We start from the raw sequence: 23213 nt of genomic DNA, 5'->3' as shown, positions 1-23213 counted from the left end.
CAAACCAGAACCTTGCCTCTGGCAGAACTTACTGCCACCTCCTGGTGAGAGGAAACCACTTATTTTTGCCCTTTTTGACCAGGGGAGGGGGTGGGGGTGTATGGGGAGTGTGCTTCAGACATTTATCTTCTGGTTTAGAGCTAAGGGACTCCGCCTTTAATCCTACTTGATATGGTTTGTCTTACAAGTCAGTTCCTGCATTTAGCACCTCCCCCACCCCCCCCCAGACGGAGTCTTGCTCTGTTGCCCAGGCTGGAGTGCAGTGGCGCAATCTTGACTGACTGCAACCTCTGCCTCTCGGGTTCAAGCAATTCTCCTGCCTCAGCTCTTGAGTAGCTGGGATTACAGGTGCAGGCCACCATGCCTGGCTAATTTTTGTATTTTTAGTAGAGACAGGGTTTCACCATGTCCAGGCTGGTCTTGAACTTCTGACCTCCTGATCCACCTGCCTTGGACTCCCAAAGTGCTGGGATTACAGGCGTGAGCCACTGTGCCCAGCCTAATTTTTTGTATTTTTAGTAGAGGCTGGGTTTCACCAAGTTGGCCAGGCTGGTCTCGAACTCCTGACCACGTGATCTGGCCTCCTCCGCCTCTCAAAGTGCTGGGATTACAAGCATGAGCCACTGTGCCCAGCGCATTTAGTTTAGTTTTTTTTTGTTGTTTTTTTTTTTGAGACAGTGTTTCGCTCTTGTTGCCCAGGCTGGAGTGCAATGGCACCATCTCAGCTCACTGTAACCTCCGCCTCCTGGGTTCAAGCAACTCTCCTGCTTCAGCCTCCTGAGTAGCTGGAATTACAGGCATGCACCACCACGCCCGGCTAAGTTTGTATTTTTAGTAGAGATGGAATTTCTCCATGTTGGTCAGCCTGGTCTTGAACTCCTGACCTCAAGTGATCCACCTGCCTTGGCCTCACACAGTGCTGGGATTACAGGCATGAGCCACTGCTTAGCTATTTTTAAAAAGGGGAAGGAAACCTCTTTATCAGTAGCTTAGATCAGGGTTCAGTAAACTTTTTCTGAAAGGGACACAGATAGTAAAGTTTTAGGCTCTGCTGTGGTAAATTGTCCTTTGTTTTGTTTTTAACAGTCCTTTAGCAAATGTAAAAATCATTCTTAGCTTGTATGAAAAAGGCCAAGGTCTAAATTTGGCCCAGCCCACAGATCATGGTTTGCTATACCATGGTTTATATGATAATATAGTTTTTATTTGTTTTGGTAGCTTCTTTGTGATACTTTATCCCAAATAAGTATGTCCTGCCTGGTGTCTGATAGCTGGAGTGTCCTCAGATTTGAAAAGGAGGGATATTTAGAGGTTGAATATTTAAATCATTCCAGAAGTCACCAAGTTTTTGACTTTTATTTTGTCCTTATTTGCTTTATCCTAGATGCTTAATCAGTGGGAATAGAAGTGGAAACATTGATAGGATTGGATAGTTGATAGGATAGTTGTTAGGAAAAAATTGTAGTGTGGTGGAGTCAACCTGAGTTTGGATCCCTGTTCTACCTGGACTTGGACGAGTTAATTTATTCATCTGTAAAGTGAAAATTGTTGTGGAGGTTAAATGGGACAAGTGGAGCTTTTAGAACAGGACCTGGCATATGTATATAAGTAAGGAGTTGTTTAAAATTGAGTCCTTACTATATATATGCAATTGAGATTTGAAATTAAATAGAACTGTTGGATTTAGGGTCTTTTTTTTTTTTTTTTTTTTTTGGGAGACTAGAGTTTTATTTATTGAAATTAGCCTCCTGATTTAGGGTCTTCACATTGGCTCTGAATTTTCCTGCTTCTTATCAGAGGTTTTTTTCCTTTAGGTGACTAAATTCAGTAGTTGCATATATTAAATAGTTTAATACAAAGTAGGTCTTTTGCTTGTGATGAGAGGTTTCATGTGGTATTATATTAATTACTTAATTTTTCTAATAAGTGACAAAAAAGCCCACTTGCTGTATCCATTTTCTGGGAAATCCCTGACAAGGCAGGTATCTTAGTTTGAAATAAAATAAAAACTGTGGTCTGATGTCACTAATTAAAACTGTTTTCTTTTTCTTTTTGAGACAGAATCTAGCTCTGTCACCCAGGCTGGAGTGCCGTGGTGTGATCTTGGCTCACTGCAGTCTCCGCCTCCCAGGCTCAAGGGATTCTCCTGCTTCAGCCTCCTGAGTAGCTGGGATTACAGACGTGTGCCACCACGGCTGGCTGTTTTTGTAGTTTTAGTAGACATGGGGTTTCACCATGTTGGTATGGTGGTCTCAAACTTCTGACCTCAAGTGATCTGCCCTCCTCGGCTTCCCAAAGTGCTGGAATTACAGGCATGAGCCACCTCGCCTGGCCAAAATCATTTTCCTTAGGCACAGAGTATTATTGCGAAGATTGTAATTGTCTTGTATTTTTTTCTTTTTTTGAGACGGAGTCTCGTCCTGTCACCCAGGCTGAAGTGCAGTGGTGCAATCTTGGCTCATTGCAACCTCCGCCTCCCAAAGTGTTGGGATTACGGGCATGAGCCACAGTGCTGGGCTAGCTTGTATTTTCTCTTTTTTGTTTTTTAGACAGTCTCTCTCCATCTCCCACGCTGGAGTGCAGTGGCACGATCTCCACTCACTGTAAGCTCTGCCTCCTGGGTTCACGCCATTCTCCTGCCTCAGCTTCCCAAGTAGCTGGGACTACAGGTGCCCACCACCACGCCCAGCTAATATTTTGTATTTTTAATAGAGATGGGGTTTCATCATGTTAGTCAGGATGGTCTGGATCTCCTGACCTCGTGATCCACCCACTGCGGCCTCCCAAGGTGCTGGGATTACAGCCATGAGCCACCGTGCCCGGCCCTGCTATCTTGTATTTAAAAAAAAAGAAAAAATTATTTGTAGCTATTTAGCTTATCTTCATGGTTGCAATATATTTTTAAAAGATTCTTCTGTGTTGGAAAGCCTGGTTTCAAGTCTTGCTGCCACATACAATTTGCTGTCAGAAACGGGATGATAGGATGCCTTTTCTAACTATAGATATTTCAGTTTGCTTGAGTTTGCTTATCTTTTTCATAGTGTGATTTAAGAAATAAATTCTTACTCCCAATTTTCAAACATGTTACATGAGAAAAAGTGTGATAGTATCTTGTAGGTAACTTTTAGTGAGTTTAACTACTGTGAGCTTTTCTTTTCTTTTTTTTTTTTTTTTTTTTAAAGACAGTCTCACTCTGTTCCCCAAGCTGGAGTGCAATGGCACGATCTTGGCTCACTGCACCCTCTGCCGCCGGGCTTCAAGTGATTCTCCTGCCTCAGGCTCCCAGCTAATTTTTGTATTTTTTCGGTAGAGACAGGGTTTCGCCATGTTCCCCAGGCTGGTCTCCAACTCCTGGATTGAAGCAGTCCCCCCGTCTCGGCCTCCAAAGCGTTGAGATTACAGGCGTGAGCCACTGTGCCTGGACCTGAATCTAGTTTCAATAATCTGAATTTAACATCCAAATCTAAGACATTATTGGTTGTATTTTATAAGCCTATGCCATTCAGCAGCAAAGTTTACCCTATCCAATCAGTCCTAGTCCTCTAGCCATTTAAAATATTTTTCTAGCTAAAGAATTAAAAACCTACTCCCTGGGAGAATAATATTCCAGAACCTTAAAACTGATGATGGACTGTATTTGATATTTATAGTTAAAGATCCAGTGAAATTATTTGAGAAAGGAGATTTTATAATCTAAATACTGCTATGGATAATGTGAAGAAAAGGGAGTTGAACAGACCTGAAGTCAAGAAAACTAATAGGAAGAAAAGAGCTTTGTATATGAAGAAGGAAGGATATATAGGAATGACAAGGAGTTGGCCATATTGAAAAGATACCTCTGGTTATTCATGTGAAAAGGTTTATAAGAATGTCCTTAATTACAAATGAGTTCTGAGTTAGTGTTGTAGAGTAGCCTTCCCCCACCCCAGCTGCCTTTCGTTAATCCTTTTCTTTCTTTCTTTCTTTCTTTCTTTCTTTTTTTTTTTTTTTTTTGAGATAGAGTCTCACTCAGACGCCCTGGCTGGAGTGCAGTGATGTGATCTTGGCTCACTGCAACCTCTGCCTCCTGGGTTCAAGCAATTCTCCCTCCCTCAGTCTCTCAAGTAGCTGGGATTACAGGTGCCCGCCACCACGCCTGGCTAATTTTTGTATTTTTTAGTGGAGACAGGGTTTGGCCATGTTGGCCAGGCTTGTCTTGAACTCCTGACCTCAGGTGGTCTGTCCGCCTCAGCCTCCCAAAGTGCTGGGATTACAGGCATGAGCCACTGTGCCCAGCTCATTAATCCTTCAACTCAGGTTAAATACAATTTGAAAAGCTAATGTAGTCATAGTTCCTTATACATTGAATGTTCTTGATGTGTATGTAGTGTTGAATTCTAATCCCCAGATTGGATTTTTAATTAGTCTAAATCTCAGTGGCATTTTTGACATGTTTTGCCAAATGAAGAACCATTCTTTCTTGGAGAGAGAATACCCAGTGGATTTAGCCAGTTCACATTCTAAAATTCACTCCTTTAATCCTTGAACTTAAGTTTATTATTTATGAAGTGTAGACTTTGCTTTAGGGCCACAGAGAGTATTTTTTAAGATTTTATTTTATTTTATTTTATTTTGAGACAGTCTTGCTCTGTAGCCCAGGCTGGAGTGCAGGGCCACGATCTTGGCTCATTGTAACCTCCGTCTCCCAGGTTCCAGCGATTCTCCTGCCTCAGCTCCTGAGTAGCTGGGATTACAGGCGCACACCACCCACCCAGCTAACATTTGTAGTTTTAGTGAAATGGTATTTTACCATGTTGGTCAGGCTGGTCTCAAGCTCCTGACTTCAAGTGATCTGCCCGCCTTGGCCTCCTAAAGTGCTGGGATTACAGATGTAAGCTACCGCACCTGGCTGTTTTTTAAGATTTACTTATTTACTTACTTATTTTTTATTTTGAGACAGAGTCTCACTTTGTGGCCCAGGCTGAAGTGCAGTGGCACGATCTCGGCTCACTGCAACCTCTGCCTTCCGGGTTCACACCATTCTCCTGCCTCAGCCTCCCAAGTAGCTGGGACTACAGGCACCTGCCACCACGCCTGGCTAATTTATTTTTTTTTTTTATTTATAGTAGAGACGCGGTTTCACTATGTTAGCCAGGATGGTCTCGATCTCCTGACCTCGTGATCCACCCACCTCAGCCTCCCAAAGTGCTGGGATTACAGGCGTAAGCCACCACACCCGGCCTTTTTTTTAAGATTTTAATGCCATTTTTTGTTGATTTTTGTAAGTCCTTCATTAATTTTGCTTCCTTAGCTACTGTTATGTTTCTCTTTCTTTAATTGACTTTGTGGTATTTATACTTCCAGAGGATGCTTCAGTTTCTCTTTGTTTTTTAGATAGCTTCACAAGTTGTGTTTTAGGGGAAAGGATATTAATGTGGCAACAAAAAAGATAATTGCCACGTATAAAACTGTTATACCAAGTAAATGTATTTCTTACCTTTGAATTCTAGAATTGTTAGTGTTCTTTTAAGAAACTTACCTCAGAAAATGTACTTTTGACCGAGTGCAGTGGCTCATGCCTGTAATCCCAGCACTTTGGGAGGCCGAGGCGGGCGGATCGCCTGAGGTAACGAGTTCGAGACCAGTCTGGCCAACATGGTGACACTCTGTCTCTACTAAAAATACAAAAATTAGCCAAGCGTGGTGGCAGGTGCCTGTAATCCCAGCTACTCAGGAGGCTGAGGCAAGAGAATTGCATGAACCCGAGAGGCAGAGGTTAGAGGGAGCCAAGATCACACCTTTTCTCTCCAGCCTGGGTGACAGAGCAAGACTCCATCTCAAAAAAAAAAAAAAAAAAAAAGGAAAGAAAAAAAACAGACCTTCAGGCCCAGGCTGGATTTGAACTCCTAGGCTTAAGTGATTCTCACACCTGAGCCTCCGAAGTAGCTTGCCCCAGAATAGTCACATATGGTAATAAGGTGTTGGTTAAGCAGTGCAGCTGTAGAGAAATTAAACCCATGCACCAGTGATTCTATTCACTGTGTCGACCTGGTGCCTGCTCCCACAGAACTGATGCTATAGTGGAGTCCATGGACAGACTGTAATCACCATCCTCTTTGACAAACTGCTCTCATGTAGGAATTGCAGGGCACCATTGGTACATATAAGGGAGTGACTCTCCCAAGATTTGGAAGGTCAGAGAAAGTTTTCTGCAGGAAAACTTACATCAAACAGTCAGGCTTACTCCTGGAGCCTCTGAAAGAAGACAGGACATTGAAGTGGTAAAGTGAGACTTGACTTACTGTGGACCTTTACTCGGTGTACTTCAGTTTCTCCCTTGGATTTTTTTGGTTTTACTATTTTGTTTTTAAATCTTAATATTTTTTTTTTTGTTTTGGTTTTTTTTTGAGACGGAGTCTCTGTTGCCCAGGCTGGAGTGCAGTGGCACAATCTCAGCTCTCTGCAAGCTCCACCTCCTGGGTTCACGCCATTCTCCTGCCTCAGCCTCGCGAGCAACTGGGACTACATGCGCCCACCACCATGCCCGGATAATTTTTTATATTTTTAGTAGAGATGGGGTTTCACCATGTTAGCCAGGATGGTCTCGATCTCCTGACCTCATGATACACCCACCTTGGCCTCCCAAAGTGCTGGGATTACAGGCGTGAGCCACCACGCCCGGCCCCCCTTAACTCTTGATAGTCTCCTTTCCTATACTGTGCATAAGATTTCTTTTCCCTAGTAGTTTTTTAAAAATTTCTAATGTCTGGTAGTTGGCTGTGTGTCATAAACACAGATTCTGTGTAAATCTTTAACAGTGGAAATAAAATCAACTTGAAGGTAAGCTTTTATGTTAACCTCTCATTGATTTTTCAGAGTTGATATTTAAAAGATGTTTATAAATATGTGTTTGGTAGACAATCAGATAATCATTAAAATAGGGTGGTCTTTTAGGTAAGATTCTGTTGTAGTTAAGCTTATAATCGTGGTTATATTTACCAAGGCCTTAATTAGAATAACAAGTCACTGAGTTTTTGATGGTTTTAGTACAGTGGTTCTCAAACATGAATTTGCAGAAGAATCAACTGCAAGAGCTTATTAAAATAAATTTGCCTTTCTAACCAGCTCATAGGCTACACCAATGCTGCTGATCTGAGAACTACACTTTGAAACCCACTGGTTTAGTCCTTTTATAAGTGACTAGATATATAAACTACAAAACTGAAGATTACACAGATTGTCACACATGAGTATGCACACAATTTAAAGGGAATTTTGCAAGATTTAAAGCTATTTTAAGTTTCATTAGATTTTACATTTATTGATAAGGTTACCAGAAGCTTGAATTGCATGTTCCGAGGACATGCCTGTATTTGGGTCTTAGCACCTTTTTGTTTGTTCAGTCCATAAAACTTCTCTCTCTTTCTTTTTTTTTTTTTTTTCCTTGAGATAGAGTCTTGCTTTGTTGCTCAGGCTAGAGTGCAGTGGCGTGAACTTGGCTCACTGCAACCTCTGCCTCCCGGGTTCAAGCGATTCTCCTGCCTCAGCCTTCTAAGTAGCTGGGTCTACAGGTGCCTGCCACCATGCCCAGTTAATTTTTTTTTGTATTTTTAGTAGAGACGGGGTTTCACTATGTTGGCCAGGCTGGTCTTGAACTTCTGACCTCGTGATTCTCCCGCTTCAGCCTCCCAAAGTGCTGGGATTACAGGAGTGAGCCACCGTGGCCTCAGCCCCATCCTTTATTTCTCTTTTTTTCTTTTCTTTTTGGTGAGATGGAGTCTCGCTCTGTCGCCCAGGCTGGAGTGCAATAGCATGATCTTGGCTTACTGCAACCTCCGCCTCCCAGGTTCAAGCGATTCTTCCCCCTCAGCCTCCCAAGTAGCTGGGATTACAGGCATCACCATCAGGCCTAGCTAAATTTTGTATTTTTGTAGAGACAGGGTTTCTCCATGTTGGCCAGGCTGGTCTTGAACTCTTGACCTCAGGTGATCCGCCCACATCAGCCTCCCAAAATGCTGGGATTATAGGTGTGAGCCACCACGCGCAGCTCCTATCCTTTATTTCTTTTTCACAACCTTCATCTCTGTAAAACAGTACATAAATGGACCAGAAAAGGGTCTTTATCCTGGTGAATATTTTAGAATCTATACTAACTCATGGAAGTAAAGGCAAACATTGCTCTTCTCATTCAATCAATACTTATTGATCACATACCACATGTCAAGCATTAAATACACAGGATACAGCAGTGAACAAGTTCCTGCCCTCGTGGAGCTTATATTCTAAGTTAGGGAGACAAGCAAACAAGTAAACATAATATGTAACATGTAAACATGTAATATGGTGATTCAGTGCTATCAATAAAGTTGGTGGAATGGGATACTCAATTTTGAAAAAATACAGAAGAAAATTTTTAATAAAAAATAAGGCTGGGGCCGGGCGCGGTGGCTCATGCATGTAATTCCAGCACTTTGGGAGGCCGAGGCGGGCGGATCACAAGGTCAGGAGATCGAGACCACGGTAAAACCCCGTCTCTACTAAAAATACAAAAAATGTGCCGGGCGCGGTGGCGGGCGCCTGTAGTCCCAGCTACTCGGGAGGCTGAGGCAGGAGAATGGCGTGAACCCAGGAGGCGGAGCTTGCAGTGAGCCGAGATCGCGCCACTGCACTCCAGCTTGGGCAAGAGAGCGAGACTCCGTCTCAAAAAAAAAAAAAAAAAAAAAAAAAAAAATTACGGCTGGGAAGCAAAATGAGATGAGTATCCCATTATATAAGCAAAGACCTGAAAAAGTAAAGAGGCCATGCAGATTTCTACTGGAGAAGTACTAGGCCGGGCGTGGTGGTCGCGCAATTTGGGAGTGCTGGGATTACGGGCTGGAGTGCAGTGGCACGATCTCAGCTCACTGCAACCTCTGCCTCCCGGGTTCAAGCGATTTTTCTGCCTCAGCCTTCCTAGTGGCTGGGATTACAGGAGTGTGCCACCACACCCGGCTAATTTTTGTGTTTTTAGTAGAACTGGGGTTTCACCATGTTGGCCAGGCTGGTCTCAGCTCCTGACCTCAGGTGATCTGCCCACCTCAGCCTCCCAAAGTGCTGGGATTACAGGCATGAGCCACTGTGCCTGGCCTCAAAGGAAATATCTTTAAGAAGGGTCTACTTAGAGATATGCTGGTGGTTAATGGAATAAATACAGGATAGCAGGATACCCAGAGACCAACAGCAGAACGCTACTACCTTCTCTAGGACTGGAGGAATAAAGGGAAGAAATGCTGTGACTGGAGTGGAGGGGTGCTGGAGTGGTAGTTTTGGAGATGGAACAAGATTTAAGCGGGGAGGAGCACAGAATAAAGACCTCCTTTTACTCCCATTCTCTAATATCTAGTGTTGCCTAATATCTCTCATGGGGCAGTCTTACCAGAAACCAGTTGGTAGTGCAGTCCATAGAAACAGCCTATCAAGAATGGGCTGAGAAAAGGGCAAGTGGATACTAGCACAGCGTCAAATCTGTGATTTTGTAAGAGTGTGTGTGTGTGTTTGTAGGAAAAAGCTAAATTTTAAGAAAAGTGAGTAGATTTAAAGAAAAACTTTAAATCCATGTGAGTGGATTCAGAGGAAAACAGTACAGGTGAAAATCATGGCTAAAGTTTGGGAAACACTGGGAAAACAGTTTTATGAACTGTGTGTGTTTAGCACAGTCTAAAATGGTCTGTAAGATTTGTTTAACTGATTCACTTTAGAATATTTTGATTATAATCTTAAATGTTATCCGACTAGTGCTCCACATGTATATTTTTTCTAGATAACTGAAGATTAAGCCTTTCAAGAATGTACAATTTTATTCATCTGTTTTGGAGGGGCTTCTCTAAAATGTATCTTAATTTCCTGAAATGTATCTGATTTCCAATATTAGAATCACTTCAGAGGGCTTGATAAAACAGGTGCGACCTACCTCTGGAGTTTATCCTTTAGTAGGACTGGAGAAGGACCTGGGATGATGCTGATAATACTGCTAAAAAGGGATCACACTTTGAGGACTACTCAATTATATTAAGCTTAATTTAACTTTTTCTTAATGACTTAGGGTCATTTAACCTTCAAAGATATATTTGGGTATTGAAATGCAAGGATGTTGGTTCTTTCATTCTGGTTCCAGGTCAGTTTTATTATTTTCCTTCCTTCTTCCCTTCCTCCCTCCTTTCTTTTTGTCTTTGTTTTTAGAGACAGGGTCTCTGTCACCCAAGCTGGAGTGCAGTGGTACAATCATAGCTCACTGCAACCTTGAATTCCTAGGCTCAAGTGATTCTCCTGTCTCAGCCTCCCAAGTAGCTAAGACTGCAGGCCTGTGCCACACTTCCAGCTAATATAATCTGCATTCCTTTTTACTCTTCATGCTGTCATTCTCTGTGCCACTAGTAATGTCTCTGTCTCGCTGTTCCCGTATTAAGCTCTTCGGGGCTGAGACTAGATAAGTTGGTTAAATTTTAGTATAGAAAATACGTCTATAAGCGGCCGGGCGCTGTAGCTCAAGCCTGTAATCCCAGCACTTTGGGAGGCCGAGATGGGTGGATCACGAGGTCAGGAGATCGAGACCATCCTGGCTAACACAGTGAAACCCCATCTCTACTAAAAAAAAAAAATACAAAAAACTAGCCGGGCGGCGTGGCGGGCGCCTGTAGTCCCAGCTACTCGGGAGGCTGAGGCAGGAGAATGGCGTAAACCCGGGAGGCGGAGCTTGCAGTGAGCTGAGATCCGGCCACTGCCCTCTAGCCTGGGCGACAGAGCCAGACTCCGTCTCAAAAAAAAAAAAAAAAGAAAATATGTCTATAAGCAAAGTTCATGTATTTCAGTGAATGAGCTTTATTATATCCACTTTGAACAGTTTTGTCTTCTAATTATTTTTGAAGATACCTGATGCTGCCACATTAAGGGATCTATGAGTGAGTGTGACGCCAATTTAAAGTTGTTCTATACTTGCCTTAGATGAATAGGGATCACAGGAATCTCTGATACTTTTAGTAGCTAAACACCGTACTGGAAGTCAACAAAAATTTTTTGAATCTGCGTTAAATTCTATAATTGCTGTAGCTGGATGTGGTAGTTGGCCTGTAGTCCTAGCTACTTGGAAGGCTGAGACTAGATTACTTGAGCCCAGGAGTTTGAGGCTGCAGTGGGCCATGATCACGTGCCGTTGCACTCTTATCTGGTGTGACACAGGTCTCTGGAAAAAAAAAAATTCTTGCTGTAGTGCATTAGCTAGCCTGTCACCTATATCAAGTATGTGTTTGTTTTTAAGTCTTTTTTTGTTTTTCTGAGCTGGAGTCTCGCTCTGTTGTCCAGGCTGGAGTACAATGGCCGGATCTTGGCTCGCTGTAACCTCTACCTCCCAGGTTCAAGCAATTCTCCTGCCTCAGCCTCTCTAGTAACTAGGATTACAGGTACCCGACACCACGCCCAGCTAACTTTTTGTATTTTTAGTAGAGATGGGGTTTCACCATATTGGTCAGGCTGGTCTGGAACTCCTGACTGCAAGTGATCCCCATGCCTCAGCCTCTCAAAGTGCTGAGATTATAGGCATGAGCCAACACGCCCAGCCTTAAGTCTGTCTTTAACTGTATTATAGTTTGTAAACACTTTCAAGTCTTGAAGTATGGAAATGGGATAAGTAACTAGTATTAGGTGTGTTTTTACAAATATTAAATATTGGATATAGGTATATAGTCTTTCTTTCCATAGTAACTAATACTGTAATATTAGCAAAGAAAAAGGGAACAGTGAATTTATGTTGTTCAGTAGTTAGTGTTCTAGAACTTGGCTTCATGTGTTTGATAGAGAGCTTACTTGTAGATCTGTTGAAAATTTGCACAATACATAAAAAAATAATTACATGCTTCTCAGTTGTTACCTATACCTTTTCAAATAGTAAGGACATTACTATTCAAGTGCCTGTATCAGAAGTGTCTTCCATTTTTTTTGTTAGCAGGATATTTTAAGGCCTCTGTCTTGAGTTTCCCTTCTAGGTAGATTTATATATTCTGCCTTTACTTTATTGTTTTCTGTACCTACTGAGTCGTTTTTTTCCTTTCTTTGACTTTTTCTCTGACGCCCTACTAAATCTGCTTTGTGAAAGAAATTGTTGCCTAAAATTGGTTACCTTACCCCCGTTTGTCTATTGTCAGCTTTTTTCCTTGTTAGTAAAAAAGTTTTCAGTATGTTTCTATTATACCTTGTAAATTGATACATGCCTTCACATTATTTCATTTGATTTTCATTATAATTACTATAAATAATAGGAGGCAGAGATATTCTTATTTTACCTACAGTAAATCCAAGTACAGGGACGTCCTCAAATTTTACGCTAGGTCCTGGCAATCCCAAAGCCCATACTTTTACTCTATCTTAGATATACTGTGGTAGTTGTGTTTGTACTTTGGGCAAGATATTTAACTTCATTATCTCTCTTTTATCCATAAGGTGGGAATATTAGTTCATAAAGTTATGGTGAGGATTAAACTGAATAATATGTATAAATTGCTTAGAATAGTATCTGGCACATAGCCAAACTACAATAAAAATAATACTGATAGCTATTATACCACATTATTTTCCCTTCCTTCTTTTAAAAGTTACCATAATAGCTGGGCATGGGGGCTCATGCCTGTAATCCCAGCACTTTGGGAGGCGGAGGCGGGCGGATCACCTGAGGCCGGGAGTTCAAGACCAGCCTGACCAACATGGAGAAACCCCGTCTCTACTAAAAATACAAAATTAGCTGGGTGTGGTGGCACATGCCTGTAATCCCAGGTACTTGGGAGGCTGAGGCAGGAAAATCACTTGAACTCGGGAGGCTGAGGTTGTGGTGAGCCAAGATCATGCCATTGCCCTCCAGCCTGGGCAACAAGAGCAAAACTCCGTCTCAAAAAAAAAAAAAAAAAGTCACCGTAATAAAATTAATCACTGAGATTTTCAGCCCACATTTGCTGTAGTGAAATTTCAGCATCAGAAAAGGTTGTTTCTTGAGTTTATTTTTGTTGGATTAATTTTTTTTTTTTTTTTTTTTGAGATGGAGTTTTGCTCTTGTTGTCCTGGTTAGAGTGCCATGGTGCAATCTGGGCTCCCTGTAACCTCTGTCTCCCAGGTTTAAGCGATTCTCCTGCCTCAGCCTCCTGAGTAGCTGGGATTATAGGCATGCAGTACCATGCCCAGCTAATTTTTTGTATTTTTAGTAGAGACGGGGTTTCTCCATATTGGTCAGGCTGGTCTCGAACTCCCGACCTCAGGTGATCTGCCCACCTCAGCCCCGACGAAGTGCTAGGATTACAGGCATGAGCCCCCTCACTCGGCCAGATTGTTTTAGTTACTGTTTTTTTTTTTTTTAACTCTGTTTCTACTTGTCTGAATTTTTATTTTTCTTAAAGAATGTACGGTAAAATAATTGCTTGAGAAAGCTATTGAAAGTGTTGTTTGTGTTTGTTTTAACATACTGGGAAAAAAATGGATGCCTTTTCTCTGGGATTAAAACATGTATTACATATTAGTAAATCTAAACTCGGTATTGTGTATTTGATGGCCTTTTGGGGTTTTCTTAAGGATTAGAATAGCACAGCCATTTGGAACAATTATTGGCTTGTGTATGCATATAGAAGAAAGAATTTCACATCTATAGAATTTGTAAAAACCATTATGTTAGCAGTAACTGTAGTAACTGAATTTTAGCAAACTTGTTGGACGCCTTTGTATTTTGCTTGGCCTGGCTTTCAGTAAGTAGGTACTTACTTTAAAAAGATAAGTTTCTGAAACTGTCATAATATGTTTTTTCTCCCAATAGGGCATTCTTAGCAGGGTTACAGAGTCTGTTAAGAATATTGTGCCAGGGTGGCTACAAAGATACTTCAACAAGAATGAAGATGTATGCAGCTGTTCAACAGACACAAGCGAGGTTCCACGCTGGCCCGAAAATAAAGAGGACCATCTGATATATGCCGATGAGGAGAGCTCTAATATTACTGATGGGAGAATCACACCTGAGCCAGCAGTCAGTAATACAGAAGGTCAGTAAAATGTGGATATTTTGTCATGAATGATAGGTTTTCATGCCCTAATTTTGAATATATTACCTAGTTATGTTAAATCTAATCAGGCAGTACATAAACCGTGTGGGAGGAGGATGATAATCAGGTTCCAATTGTGTATCTTTTTTTTTATCAGCGTTTTATTTGTTTATTTATTTATTTATTTATTTATTGAGATGGAATCTCGCTCCGTTGCCCAGGCTGCTATCTTGGCTCACTGCAAACTCCGCCTCCTGGGTTCTCACCATTCTCCTGCCTCAGCCTCCCAAGTAGCTGGAACTACAGACGCCTGCCACTGCGCCCGGCTAATTTTTTATATTTTTAGTAGAGATGGGGTTTCACCATGTTAGCCAGGATGGTCTCATCTTCTGACCTCGTGATCCGCCCACCTCAGCCTCCCAAAGTGCTGGGATTACAGGCATGAGCCACTGCGCCCAGCCCTTTTTTTGTTTTGTTTTGTTTTGTTTTGAAATAGAGTCTCACTCTGTCACCAGGCTGGAGTGCAGTGGCGCGATCTTGGATCTTGGCTCACTGCAACCTCTGCCTGCCAGGTTCAAGCGATTCTTCTTCCTCAGCCTCCCAAGTAGCTGGGATTACAGGCGTGTGCCCCTGTACCTGGCCAATTATTTGTATTTTTAGTAGAGATGGGGTTTCACCATGTTGGCCAGGCTGGTCTCAATCCTGACTTCGGATAATCCACCCGACTCGGCCTCCCAAAGTGCTGGGATTACCAGCGTGAGACACAGTGCCAAGCCAATCCTATCCTTTAAAGCACAAGTTTTAAATTTTGATGAAGCCCAACTTATCTCTCAGTGTATGTTTCTTTCAGTATAAATATTTTTTCTTTCACTACATGTTTTGAAATACATAATTACAAAACTTTTTGTAGTCCTATGTTAAAGTCTCAAATAAATAATTGATTTGGATATATGCCCTGTTAATTTTGGTATGCTTAGCAACGTCTCCCTGCCTGATCTGTCCGTAGTAAAAAATAGTGATAATGAAATGGCCCTGAAAGAATGGTTTTTATTTTAGAGAAATGGCAAATCTAATTTTTCTTAGTAATGTTCAACTAGATGTATTCTTTGAATGTCCACTTACTTTTATTAGAGTAACTGAAGTTTTAATAGCTGTACTTTTCAAAATTGCTTTTAAATATATTACCAGCAGCCATCTTGAGGCTTTATCTGGTAGATCTCTAAGCTGACTGCCTCTGTTACTTTATTTTCTGGCCGGTGAAAGGGACTCTGGCTTTTCTTTTTCTGTTTTTTTCCCCCTCTGTTTCCTGGTTATGAGATTTGTTTCCTTTTGGTTAGAGAGTTCTAGTATATCCACAGTGACTATCTTTTCTAAGATGGTTATAGAAACGATCTGTTCTGGTCGGGTGCAGTGGCTCACACCTGTAATCCCAGCACTTTGGGAGGCCGAGGCGGGTGGATCACCTGAGGTCGGGACTTTGAGACCAGCCTGATCAACATGGAGAAACCCCATCTCTACTGAAATACAAAATTAGCTGGGCATGGTGGCGCATGCCTGTAATCCCAGCTACTCGAGAGGCTGAGGCAGGAGAATCGCTTGAACCTGGGAGGCGGAGGTTGCGGTGAGCCGACATCGTGCCATTGCACTCTAGCCTGGGCAACAAGAGCGAAACTCCATCTCAAAAAAAAAAAAAAAAAAAAAAAAAAGAAACGATCTGTTCTATCCTAGTGAACATATTTGTAAGGATTAACTGACTTGAAGAATTTAGGGGTGAAAGACATGGAGTTTCTCATTCTCTGTACAGTTTGTGTGTATTTGTGTTTTCATGAAAGTAGCAGGTTGAATTTATGCCAAGGTCAACTCACACTGATATAAGGAAGATTTTCTCTTACAAGTATATTATACACACGTTTGTGCATAACTTCTAAACTTTAATATGGAAAATTTTTCAACCTAGAGAAATAAAGAGGATAGTACAATGACATCCCCCTCCCTGCCGACCCGCTGCCCCCAGCTCCCCATCACTGAGCTCCAACAATAATCAAGTCATGGCTGATCTTGTTTACTCTTCCCACATCTATTTCCCTACCTCCCTACCGCCAGCTCACCTGATATATTTAGAAGCAAATTGTGGGCAGCAATTTGTTACCTACTTCAAAAACTTAAAAAATTTTTTTTATTTTCTTTTTTTGAGCCAAGGTCTCACTCTGTTACACAGGCTGAAGTGCAGTGGCACAATGTCAGCTCACTGCAACCTCCACCTCCTGGCTCAAGTGATCCTCCCACCTCAGCCCCCCAAGTAGCTGGGACTACAGGTGTGGACCACCAGGCCTGGCTAATTTTTTTTTTTTTTTTTTTAGTAGAGATGGGTTTCGCCATTTTGCCCAGACTGGACTCCTGAGCAGAAGCGATCTGCCTGCCTTGGCCTCCCAAAGTGCTTAGGATTACAGGTGTGAGCCACCGTGCCTGGCCTACTTCAAAAACTTGATAGCATTTTTCTGCCTCATGCTTGTCTTAGATCTGAATCCTGCTATCTTAAACCTTGTAAGTCCCAGTCAGTTCTTGTTTTTTTTTTGTTTTTGTTTTTGTTTTGTTTTTTGAGGTGGAGTCTTGCTCTGTTGTCTAGGCTGGAGTGCAGTGGCGTGATCTCAGCTCACTGCAACCTCCGCCTCCCGGATTCAAGCATTTCTTCTGCTCAGCCTCCTGAGTAGCCAGGATTACAGGCACCTGCCACCACGCCTGGCTAATTTTTTGTACTTCTTGGTAGAGACAGGATTTCACCATGTTGGCCAGACATTTCTTACAGTCTGCCTTGACCTGTGTCTACTTATTAATACCGGTAGTCACATAAGAGTGACTTATGTGACTCACACATCTTATTAAACTCCCCAATAAGATGAATATAGATCTTACTAGATATTACAGAGAAATTGCAGTTCATATTTACTCTGTGAAGCATTACACTTAAATTTGACAGTGCATTCTCAAAACACTCAGTTATGTGTTGCTTAACTATGGGGATACATTCTGAGAAATACATTGTTAGGCAGTTTTGTCACTGCAAATATCATAGTGTATACTCACACTGACTAAGCCTACTCTTACCTAGGCTGTAGCCTATTCCTAGGTTACAAACCTGCACAGCCTGTTACTGTGTTGAATACTGTAGGCAATTATAATAGTGAATATTTGTGTATCTAAACATATATAAGCATAGAAAAGGTACATATGATATAAAAGATAAAAAATGGTATGCTTGTTTAGGATACTTAATCCTAAAGGAAGCTTACAGGACTGGAAGCTGCTCTGGGTGAGTCAGTGAGTGAGTATCAGTGAATCTGAAGGCCTAAAAACATTATTGTACAGTACTGTAAACTTTATAAACACTGTTCACTTAGGTTATAATTTACTAAAAGATTTTTCTTCAACAATAAACCTTCGCTAACTTATTTATAAATTTTTGAAATGTAAAAAACTTTTGTTAAAACAGTTAGCTTAAAACATAAATAGATTATATAGCTGAACAAAAATATTTTTAATGTCCTTATTCTCTAAGCTTTTTTCTATAGTACTGTTTTTTTCCTTAACTTTTAAAACTTTTGTTTACAATTAAGACATGCACACATTAACTTAGCCCTACGTAAAGTCAGTATCATCAGTATCATGGCCTTCTGCCCCGACGTCTTGTCCCAGTGGATACTCTTCAGAGGCAGTAACATGCATGGAGCTGTCATCTCCTGTGATAACAATGCCTTCTTCTGGAATACTTCCAGAAGGACTTACCTGAGGCTGTTTACAGTTGACTTTTGTTTTTTTTAAAGACAAGGTCTCGATCTGTTACCCAGGAGTACAGTGGCGCAATCATGGCTCACTGCAACCTCAACCTTCCAGGCTCAAGCGATCCTCCCACCTCAGCCTCCCAAGTAGTTGGGACTGTAAGCATGTGCCACCACACCCAGCTAATTTAAAAAATTTTTTTTGTAGGGACGAGGTCTAACTGTGTTGCTTAGGCTGGGCTTGAACTGGCCTCAAATGAGCCGCCTGCGTTGGCCTCTCAAAGTGCTGGGATTACAGGTGTGAGCCACCACCTGGGACCCAATTTTTTTTTTTTTTTTTTAATGTAAGTGGAAGGATAGTATACTCTAGTGATAAAAGGTATAGTAAATACATAAAACAGTTACATAGTCATTTATTATCATTACCAAGTATAGTATTATATAGAGTACATAAATGTATGTGCTCTAGTTTTATTTGACTGGCAACACTGGATTTATTTACTGCACAGCCTGTTACTGTGCTGAATACTGTAGGCAATTATAATAGTGAATATTTGTGTATCTAAACATGTATAAGCATAGAAAAAGTACATATGATATAAAAGATATCGGCATGCCTGTAGACTCCTGAGTAATATATTGCACTAAGGCCTTAGGATGACTATGATGTTACTAGGTGATACAGATTTTTCAGCTTCTTCATAATCTTACGGGACCACTGTTGCATATGTGTTCTGTAGTTGATTGTTTTTTATTTTTATTTTTTGAGACGGAGTCTTGCTCTGTTGCCCAGACTGGAGTGCAGTGGTGTGATCTTGGCTCACTGCAAGCTCCGCCTCCCGGGTTCATGCCATTCTCCTGCCTTAGCCTCCCGAGTAGCTGGGACTACAGGCGCCCATCACCATGCCCGGCTAATGTTTTTGTATTTTTAGTAAAGACGGGGTTTCAGCGTGTTAGCCAGGATGGTCTCTATCTGCTGACCTCGTGATCCGCCCGCCTCAGCCTCCCAAAGTGCTGGGATTACAGGTGTGAGCCACTGCGCCAGGCTAGTTGACTGTTCTTATGTGGTGCATGACTATATATCTGCTGTTGAAGTAATGTCAGACTCTGGAAAGCTAACGTGGCAGTCCTAAATAAATTTAGTTGTTTACTAAATATTAATTTTATAAATACATATGTTATTACACTTTGCACATACTGCATTTTTTACAAATTGAGTTTGTGGCAATCGCATGTCAAGAAAGTTGAACAGTGCCATTTTTCCACCAGCACACGCTCACCTTGTGTCTGTTACATTTTGGTAATTCTTGCAGTATTTCAAACTTTTAAATTCTGTATCTATCATGATAATCAGTGTTCTTTGGTATTACTACTGTAATTGTTCTGGGGTGCCACGAGCCACAACCATATAAGATGATGAACTTAATCAGTAAATGTTGTGTGTGTTCCGGCTGCTCCACCGACTGGCTATTCCCCTTTTCTCTCCCTCTTTCTGGGCCTCCCTATTCTCTGACAATATTGAAATGAGGCTAATTAATAACCTTACAATGGCCTCTGAGTGTTCCAGTGAAAATTGGAGTTCCCCGTCTTTTATCCAAAAGCTGTAAGTACTTAAGTTTAGTGAGGGAAGGCATGTGGACAGCTGAGACAGGCCTGAAGCTAGGCCTCTTGTACCAGTTAGCCAACTTGTGAATGCAAAGGAAAAGTTATTGATGGAAATTAAAAGTGCTGCTCTAGTTAACACACAAAGGATAATAGGAATGCAGAGCAACCAGTTGCTGATGTGTAGAAAGTTTGAGTGGTTTGGATAGACGATCAAACTAGCTACAACATTCCCTTAAGCCAAAGCGTAATCCAGAGCAAGCCCTAACTCCCTTGAATTCTGTGAAGGCTGAGAGAGATGAGAAACCTGCAGGAGAAAAGTTGGAAGCCAGCGGAGATTTATTCATGAGGTTTAAGGAAAGAATCTGTCTCTATAACATAAAAAGGCAAGATGAAGCAACAAGTGCTGATGTAGGAGCTGCAATAAGTTATCCAGAAGATTTAGCTAAAAGCACTGACGAAGGTGGTGTATTAATCCATTTTGCATTCTACAAAGGAATACCCGAGACTGGGTAATTCATAAAGAAGAGAAGCTTATTTGGCTCATGGTTCTGCAAGCTGTGTGGGCATGGCACCAGCATCTGCTTGGCTTTTAGTGTGATCTCAGGAGGTTTTTACTCATGGCAGAAGGCAGAGTGGGAGCAGGCATATCAGTCACATGGAGAGAGAAGGGAGCAAGAGCAGAGAGGTCCCAGACTCTTTTTAATAACCAAATATCACTTGAGGCCATTACCCTGGGGAGGATACCAAGCCATTCATGAGGAATCTGCCCCCATGACCCGAAGACTTCCCATTCGACCCCACTCCCAACATTGGGGATCACATTTCAACATAGGATTTGGAGGGGACAGACATCTAAACTGTATCAGATGACTACGCAGCACAACACTTTCAGATGAAACGTGGTCTCCTGTTGGAAGAAGATACCATCTAGGATTTTGATAGCTGGAGAAGAGATGTCAATACCTGGCTTCAAAGGATAGGCTAATCTCTTATTAGGGGTTAATGCAACTGGTGATTGTAAGTTGAAGCCAGTACTTATTTACCATTTCAAAGATCCTAGGGCTCTTAAGAATTATGCTAAATCGGCCGGGCGCGGTGGCTCAAGCCTGTAATCCCAGCACTTTGGGAGGCCGAGACGGGCGGATCACGAGGTCAGCAGATCGAGACCATCCTGGGGTGAAACCCTGTCTCTACTAAGAAATACAAAAAAAAACTAGCCGGGCGACGTGGCGGGCGCCTGTAGTCCCAGCTACTCGGGAGGCTGAGGCAGGAGAATGGCGTAAACCCGGGAGGCGGAGCTTGCAGTGAGCTGAGATCCGGCCACTGCACTCCAGCCTGGGCGACAGAGCGAGACTCCGTCTCAAAAAAAAAACAAAAAATAAAAAAAAAAAAAAAAAAAAAGAATTATGCTAAATCTACTCTGCCTGTGCTGTGTAATTGGAACAACAAAACCTGGATGATGGCACATTTATTTACAGCATGGTTTACTGAACATTTTAAGCCCGTGTTGTTGAGACCTCTTGCTTGGGGACAAAAAGATGCTTTTCAAAATAGCCACTGCTCATTGATAGTGCATCTGGTCACCCAAGAGCTGTAATGAGATGTGCATCGAGATTAATGTTGTTCTCATGCTTAATTATTAATACAATGTCCATTCTGCAGCCCATGGATCAAGGAGGCATTTTGACTTTCCAGTCTCATTATTTAAGAAATAACCTTTCATATGGCTATAGCTGTCATAGTCATTCCTCAGATAGACCTGGGTAAAGTAAATTGAAAACCTTTTGGAAAAGATTCACCATTCTAGATGACATTAAGAACATTCGTTGAGTTTCGAGTCAAGGCTAACTGGGGGGAGAAAAATCATTTGTGATTTACGGGAGGAGGTTCAAATATTAACATGAATAGGAGTTTAGAGAAAGTTGATTCCAATCCCCATGGATAACTCTGAGGGGTTCAGGACTTCAGTGGAGGAAGGAACTACAAATGTTACAAATGTGGTAGAAATAGAGAACTAGAATTAGAAGTGGAGTATGAAGATGTGACTGAATTACTGCAGCATCTTACACTCAAACTTGAATGGATGAGGAGTTGCTTCTTATGGATGAGCAAAGAAAGTGCTTTCTTTTTTTTTTTTGAGACAGTCTTGCTCTGTTGCCCACTCTGGAATGCAGTGGTGCAATCTCAGCCCACTGCAACTTCCGCCTCCTGGGATCAAGCAATTCTCCTGCCTCGGCCTCCCGAGTAGCTGGGACTAAGGCATATTTTTTGTATTTTTTGTATTTTTACAAAAAATTACGCCCAGCTAATTTTTTGTATTTTTAGTAGAAATGGGGTTTCACCGTGTTGGCAGGGATCATCTCTAGCTCCTGATCTTGTGATCCGCCCCGCTCGGCCTCGGGAAGTGCTGGGATTGTAGGTGTGAGCCACCACGCCTGGTGAAAGTGATTTCTTGAGATGGAATCTACTCTTGGTAAAGATACTGTGCACATTTTTAAGATTACAGAATAATATGGAATATTACATAAGCTTAGTTGATACAGCAGCAGCAAAATTTGAGAGGACTGACTCCCATTTTGAAAATTCTGCAGTTAGAATGCTATCAAAAATGTTGCATGCCACAGAGAAATCTTTTAAAGGAATAGTCAATCGATGAGGCAAACTTCATTGTTGTCTTATTTTAAGAAATTGCCACCACCACCCCAGCCTTCAGTACTCATCACCCTGATCAGTCAGTAGCCATCAACATTGAGGCAAAGACCTGTTAACACCACCTAAAAGATTATGACTTTCTGAAGGCTCAGCAGATTGTTATTTGTTAGCAATTTTTTTTTTAAAGTAGGTACATTGTTTTTATTGTCATAATGCTATTGCACACTTAATAGGCTATAGTGTAGTGTAAACATAACTTTTGTATGCCCTGGGAAACAAAAAACGGTGTGACTCACTTTACATTCTCCTCCTCAACCTCCCAGGTAGCTGGGACTACAAGAGTGTGCTGCCATGCCTAGCTATGTTTTAAAAATTTTTAGTAGGGGTGAGGCCTCATTATGTTGCCCAGGCTGGTCTTGAACTCCTGGCCTCAAGTGATCCTCCTGCCTCAGCCTCCTAAAAGCACTGGGATTATAGGCATGAGCCACCACACCTGGCCTGTGTTGGATTTCTTTTTCCTCTTTGGTGTCTGTATATACTAGATTTAGTTGATGTCCTGCCAAGAGTTGGAAAATTATCCTGTCACTTTTCTCTTATAGGAGAAACTGATGCAGGGATGAGAGAATGGGATAAGTAAAAAGCATTTTCGTAGTATAATATACTACAGTAATATTGGAATACTTGATACCCCAGGAAACGTTTCAGCCTATGTGTATGTAAATCCTGATTGCAGATAAATTGAAATATTTATTATGTGTAAATGCTGATTGGATTGGTTTAGATACCTCTGCCAGTGGATTTCTAAGCCCCAGACAGTATCTCTGGTATTTTGTTTTGTTTTGTTTTGAGACAGATTCTTGCTCTGTCACCCAGGCTGGAGTGCAGTGGCATGATCTCGGCTCACTACAACCTCTGCCTCCCGGGTTCACGCCATTCTCCTGCCTCAGCCTCCCAAGTAGCTGGGACTACAGGCACCCGCCACCATGCCCGGCTAATTTTTTGTATTTTTAGTAGAGATGGGGTTTCACCGTGTTAGCCAGAATGGTCTCTATCTCCTGACCTCGTGATCTGCCTGCCTCAGCCTCCCAAAGTGCTAGCATTACACGCGTGAGCCATCACACCCGGCCCAGTATCTCTGTTAACCTGAGTCCTC

At 41.9% G+C, this 23213-nt stretch overlaps 1 protein-coding gene across 3 annotated transcripts in view; it reads left to right on the top strand.

Moving 5' to 3' along the window:
• NUP153 (nucleoporin 153) overlaps positions 1-23213 on the top strand; it is a 94013-nt gene that overhangs the window by 5071 nt on the left and 65729 nt on the right. For all 3 annotated transcript variants that reach the window (XM_025381648.1, XM_025381645.1, XM_025381647.1), the window contains exon 2: positions 13805-14027. In XM_025381648.1, the coding sequence (XP_025237433.1) occupies positions 13805-14027 (223 nt within the window). The remainder of the gene's footprint in view (positions 1-13804; positions 14028-23213) is intronic.

This window comes from Theropithecus gelada, chromosome 4, assembly GCF_003255815.1.
Source record: "Theropithecus gelada isolate Dixy chromosome 4, Tgel_1.0, whole genome shotgun sequence".
NCBI classification, from domain to species: Eukaryota; Metazoa; Chordata; class Mammalia; order Primates; family Cercopithecidae; genus Theropithecus; species Theropithecus gelada.
The sequence above is the reverse complement of the archived record's forward strand: the minus strand, read 5'-3'. Positions and strand labels throughout refer to the sequence as shown.